General features: G+C 36.5%; 1 protein-coding gene across 1 annotated transcript; it reads right to left on the minus strand.

The window, feature by feature from the left end:
- Positions 1 to 1,115: 1,115 nt before the first annotated feature.
- On the minus strand, positions 1,116 to 2,112 carry LOC112508984. Its single transcript, XM_025113853.1, has 4 exons — positions 1,975 to 2,112; positions 1,666 to 1,900; positions 1,519 to 1,588; positions 1,116 to 1,308 (listed from the first exon to the last, which is right to left on the minus strand). Exons 1-4 carry the CDS (start codon positions 2,110 to 2,112, stop codon positions 1,116 to 1,118), a joined length of 636 nt encoding a protein of 211 aa, XP_024969621.1.
- Between the last annotated feature and the right edge of the window lie 4,658 nt (positions 2,113 to 6,770).

Here is a 6,770-nt window from a genome sequence, read left to right on the forward strand (position 1 = left end):
AATAGATAAATTAGGAAATTTATAATTTTGGTAATTTTTAATTAAAATTTTAATGCAATGACATTTTAGGTATTTTCTATCCTCTCTCCTCTCTTCTCTCTACGTCCCCGTCTTCCGGCCACCATCCTCCGACCTCCGTCTTCCGGTGATACCACAGTATGATACTCAAGCACATATAAGATGCATTGTGATACCACTGTGTTACATATCCGATCGACCACACAAATGACCACAGTGTGATATCTAATAACATATAAGATGCATTGTAATACCACTGTGGTATCACCGGAGGACGGTGGCCGGAGGCCGGGGGACGGAGTCCTGGAGACGGAGAGAGAATAGAAAATACCTAAAATGTCTTTGTATTAAAATTTTAATTAAAAATTACCAAAATTAAAAATTTCCTAATTTATCTATTGATTTGTAGTTAAGATTTGACCTTACGATTACCACAAAATAATTAGTTTTTATTTGATTAGGCCCATATATATATATATATATATATATATAGAGAGAGAAAAAAGTGTGAAAAATAAATTAAAGGGGGATTTAATGGAAGAATCTCCAAACCACAAATATAGTAAGAAAAAGATGGTTTTTAATTTTATTTCCAAATGGAAGGCAGGAAAAGGAATGGAAGAAGGGGGACAAGGGGCCCCGGGTAGGAGGAGCTACTACTATATCTATAACTACATATTTATTTCTTAAAGTACATATCATTTATATCATATTTCTTTTAACTCTTAGGACTGTTTGGCGGTCGTTTAATGGTTTGGTGCAAAATGGTTAAGAGATCAGAATGGTTAAGAGGGTCATAATGGTTAAGTGTTGAATGAAATAACGTTGTTTGGTAATTGTTCTCTAAATGACAGTAAATTACCATTTTAACCCTCTGAATGATTTAGTACTGAATGAAATAGACCTGTTTGGCAGATATCTGAATAAAACAATTATTTTACAAATATAACTACATATTTCATATTAATCCAAACAAACGTAACATTATTAGTTCAAAACAAGATTTCATATTAGTCCAACCAAACATAATTTTTCAAATTCAGGAATAAACAAAAATATAACAATCAAATTCCAACATAATAGTTTTTGAACAATTCTTAATTTGACGGATTTAACATTAACTGATTTGCAATCTGGTAACGTAAATTAGCCATATATTGATTGTTTTGAGTCCCAAAAAGCATTCCATCCATGTCATCTTCATCGCCTCCCTCGATTTCTTCTTGTCCCTCGGCAATAAACATGGGGTCGTTTTCGTAGTCCATGAATAACTGATCGTGGATATTGCATCTTCGTATAAAATTATGAACTGCAAAACAGGCAATCACAACGTTCCTTTGTATGCGAAACGGTTAGGGAGCCATTTGCTTTAAAATTGGAAATCTTGCCTTCAAGACACCATAAGCACGCTCGATAACGTTTCTGAGTTGCACATGAGCATGGTTGAACCTTTCTTCTTTGGTCAAGGTACGTTGTCGTCGAAAATCAGCAAGCTAATACCTCGTATTGCGATATGGAGTCATAAAACCACGAGTATTGGCATAAGCAGCATCACAGAGATAATATTTATCTACAATCGAAATTTGTGTTAATATAAAATGTATAAGAAATGGTAAACATTTAAAGTTGAGTGAAAATTTTACATACCTCGTGGAGGAAATGGAAAGTCAGAGGTTGGACTAAAAGCAACTTCTCTCAACACTCTAGCATCATGTGCTATACCCTCCCATCCAGCCCAAACAAACGTGAAAAGCATATTAAAGTCACAAATACCTAAAATATTTTGATAACATTCACCTCTTCCTCTACCTCTATAACGAGCTTGTTGATCAACAGGCACGACTGCATGTACGAGAGTTCCATCTAATGCACCCATTGCCCCCTTTATTGAGAAATACAAATTAATTATAAATATAACAGGCTTGTTGCTTTTACATAATATAATAGAAAACTTACCGAAAATATTTGTCTGAGGTTTCTTTGACGTTCTGATGTGTTTTGTGTTGCCTCAGAGGATGTCGGTCGTATAACTTCTTTTGCAAATTTCATCATTGCTCGTAGCACTTCACGAAAGTTTCTATGAATAGTCTCCATAAAGTGTTGAAATCTCCGTTTAACCATTCTAAAGCGTTCATTATGGCCAATAATTGTCAAAAATATATCTTCTCCTCGACGGTGACATTCCTACTATCCTGCAACCAATTTTTTTCTTTAAAATGGTTGCATAATAGTATATACGCGTCCCGAGAAAGCCGCATCAATTCAATGCATTGTGTATTTGATCCGGCTAACAATTCTAGTGTATATGCATGTCCAGTTAAGGCAGAAGTGTTATCTCTTATTCGTTCTATTCTTGAAGAAAGTTTGTATTTCCAATACCAATAGATGATCATAACTAGCAAAGGTTCTTCTTCAAAATCCATGTATTACCTTGAAACACATATTAAGCACATGAGAAACACATGTATTAAAGAGGAAAACCATAAATAAACACAAATCCATTCCATAACACATTTTACCATAAATAAATCCATTCCAAAACACATGTTCGAATCCAAAAATAAACACAAATCCAAAAGACATGTTCGAATCAATAGCATGAAGTTTAATTAAAACACATATCCTCCCAAAAACATAGTCTAATCAATCCCACCAACTAAAGTAGTCCGTAGTTGCGTCCCATAAGTCTAATCCAATTCTCACACTTCGTTGGTTCTAAACGCATCCACATTTTCCTATAGTCAGCATTTTCGGCTAAAACAAAGAGTGCTATATCATGCAACGGTGTATCCCATCCAAGTTCCTCTAACTTCTTCAAGCAATCATCAATGTCATCTTTTGCTCCTCCATGCTTCTCTAGCATAACATTCATAACTTTCAAAATAGTTTCTTCAACTTTCGTTTTTTTTTGAAATACCTATTTCTTTAGCTGTCCGCTTTTTGCTTTGTACTGGAGGACGATAAGAACACTCTTGAGTTGAGGGTGGCCCCCCGGTTTCTTGAGTTGAGGGTGGTGCACCGGTTTCTTGTGTGTCAGGTATATCTTCATTCAAGTTGGGATCAGAGTTATAAGGATCATGAATTGTAGATGTTGTTCCATAACTCTCAAGCCCAACACTAGCAACTCCATCAAATAGTTGCACACAGAGTTCAGGGTAAAGCAGTCAGGTACTTCTCAATGGTTCCATGTATTTACTTTGCTGTTTAAAAAAAATTTATATCCATATAAAAATATAACTATGTAAAGAATAAGAAATAAATTGACTGAAATTTCTATCTTCCATTCTTCATCGGATAGATTGAAGGTGTTGGTTGATGGATCGTAGACATTGCCCRTTTTGTTTTTCAATTTAGACCATGCTGCGTATTTTCCCTTTAGGTAATCGTAGTGATTTTTCATTTGTCGTTGGTCGATGCTAATGTTATGTTTCCTTTTCAATTCTTCTCCAACATTCTTCCACGACTGTGACTTAAGACTACTACCTTCTCGTCCATTTTTAATTGTCTCGTGTATACAAGCTTCAAGAAATGTTTGGACCAACCCTTCCTTTTTCCATGTAATCCTACGTTTCTTTTGGTGCCAAGATTCACCAACCAATTCCATACCTAATCCAAACAATTTTATAACAATTACCATAACCATAACAATTACCATAACCATTACCATTATAATCACCATTACCATAACAAGTCAATAATTCAATTTATTAACTTTATCAAGTCAAGTCAATAAATGAACAAGTCATACAATGTAGTGAAAATATGTCCAAAGCATACATTTGAAGCTCAAAGTAGTGAAGAAATGTCCAAAACAGTGTGTAGATCCAAGAAAGTCAAGAATTCAATTTATTACTCCAAGAAGTACAAATTTGGAAAGAAATGTCCAAAACAGTAGGCTTGTGGAATTTCAACATACAGTGCATAACCCCATGAAATTTCAGTGCACATACAGTAGGCTTGTGAAAAGATAAAGCATAACCCCATGAAATTTCAACATACAGTGGATAACCCCATGATATTTCTGTTGGTTTCCTGGAAAATCAATAACCATGTCTAGATAATAATCTGTTGTTTCCACATAGAATGCATAACCTGGCTTGATAATAATCTGTTGTTTTCTTTTCCTTGGGGTATACCTGAAGCAGTAGGGGCGGAATAATACCTGAAGCTTGCGAGAAAAAGGATGGAGGCGACCGGAGACGGCGACGTGAGGCAGCAATGAGAGGCGGCGACGACAGACGGCGCTGGAAGAAGCCGACGTGAGACCTGCTGGAAGAAGAAGACCGACGATCGTAGGGTGGGGGGAGGGGCTGTGAGCGATGTGTGAGGAACGTTGAGAGAGAGGACAAAGTTGGAAAAAGATAAATCTTAATGGTTTAGAGAAGCCCTAGATGCAAAATGGTTAAGAGGGGTAATGTAACCATTAAGAGCCATTTTTTTTGCCAAACAACCTTGACCTCTTACCGATTAAGAGGTTGGCTCTTAATGTAACCATTAAGAGCCAAACAAACAACCCCTTAATCATATTAACTAATATAGATAGTTAATTTCAGATAAAAAGGCAAAAAAGAAGAATATTTTGACAAATTAATTGACTTTTAAATCATTATTGATGATTTATGTTAACTAAATTAACTTAAGTTTTGATCTAAGTAATATAATTATAAATAAATAAGTTTAAAATGTTTCATTGGCCATTTGGTGTAATTTAGATTTATATAAGAGTGAAAGGATTTTTGTTAAGTTATAATATGAGATGGGAGATGCAGAGAACGCAAATTTATAAGCTAACTTGAAGTCTACATCGTGGGGCAATAGGGTCATGCTCTTTTGCAGGGTCTAGGGGCAAGTGTTGCTTCATATGGTATGAATCCAGTGTTGACTAGATCTGAAGTTGTTGGCTTTAACTTTAATGTTTGTCTCTAGTTTCTAGCCTTCACTATACCAACGCCTTAACGTGTTACCTAGTCATTGAGATACTTGTAACACCCTCATTTTTTTTTTCTTTGTGAGAATGTCACGTGATCTGAAACAATTCTTAAATACATACTCCAAAAGACGGCTAACATAAAACCGTTTGAACTGTTTACAGCGGAGGTCCTTGAACCGTTCAAAAATTTACTTAAGTTCTAACCCACCTCATATCGGGTTAAGTTACAAAGATCAACACAACGTCAAAAGACTAAACATAAGATGATAAGTAGCGACTCTCTAAGCGTGTCCTTTGCTCTTATCCAATCTCCAACTACCTGGCCCTGAGATGCATACTATAGTCAGCTTATAAAGCTCAGTGAGTTCATGGTTTGCGTGAATAAAGATCATTTCACATCATACATATCAACTTGTAAACTTTGTACCAAAAGTATGCATTTTCAGAAAAACATGCAGCACTGAAATAACAGAGATCTCATAACTTGTCTGTCGGGTGTGAGTCATTTAGTCACAAACACGCCCTGGGTTCATACTTCAATCTTAATTGATCACCCACTTGTCCGGGTAGTGTTTTATACTGGTCGTGACTTGCTGGTCAAATGCTCACCCGCTAAAACTGATCATAAAACTTTCATATGATATAACATGCTAGAGTTATTTGAAAACTGCTTAAACACATAGCATGCAACTGATAAAAAAAATGACATACATGTAAAATATATCATGTATGTAAAGTGAAACATCATGTATATGTACCCGTTATCATATAAATCATATAATGCTCGAAAATAAATTTATACATAGGTATGCATCCCATTGTAASTCTCATGAAGACTCACCTATTAACGTAGATTGCTTAACTAAYGTCACTGTCTGGCAACCTACAATTTATAATAGTAAATAGCATATAAATGATTAATTTCTCCTAAAGGTTAACATAAAGGTCAACTTACGGTCAACTATGTTGGTTAGGGTCAACCTTGGTCAACTATGCTTAAGAACGTTCTTCACGTCAACAAAATTATAGGAACGTGAGTTCAGACACAAGGTGTATCATCTAGCTATATACCTTAAACGACTAAGTCTGGAAGAAGACCAGAGCCTCTGTGGACGGCCAGAGCCTCTGGTTGCATTGACAGAGCCTCTGGACTCTTAAGTCCTTTAGGCTAGAGCCTCTGTGGTTGTATTGACAGAGCCCCTTTGCTTGTGCACCATAAGAAAATAATACATCATCAAGGCCAGAGCCCCTCTGGTGGTCTCTCTTCCAGAGCTTCTGGTCTCACGACTAGAGCCTCTAGTTGAATCATACTTAGCAATTATATTTCACATCAAGGACAGAGCCCCTCTGGTCTCTCTTCCAGAGCCTCTGGTCTTCATGACCAGAGCCTCTGGTTCTTAGCCACTTAGAAATTATTTCAACATAGGACCAGAGCCCCTCTGGTCTCTCTTCCAGAGCTTCTGGTCCCAAATCATACTTGGAAAAATAATTCAAGGGCCAGAGCCCCTCTGGTCTCTCTTCCAGAGCCTCTGGTCTCGCGACCAGAGCCTCTGGTTCTTAACTAGACTTAGAACATATTTTCGAACCTAAGACCAGAGCCTCTGTGACTTAACAAAAAAATTATTTCAACATTAAGGGCCAGAGCCCCTCTGTGGTTTCTTCCAGAGCTTCTGTCTAGCACTAGATACAGAGCTCTCATGTAGAGCTTCTGTATGACGTGACTTGATACAAAGCTCTCATGCAGAGCTTCTGGCTAACACAACTTGATACAAAGCTCTCATGTAGAGCTTTTGTATAATATAACTTGATACAGAGCTCTCAT

This window comes from Cynara cardunculus (genome assembly GCF_001531365.2).
Source record: "Cynara cardunculus var. scolymus isolate 2C chromosome LG 3, CcrdV1, whole genome shotgun sequence".
NCBI lineage: Eukaryota > Viridiplantae > Streptophyta > Magnoliopsida > Asterales > Asteraceae > Cynara > Cynara cardunculus.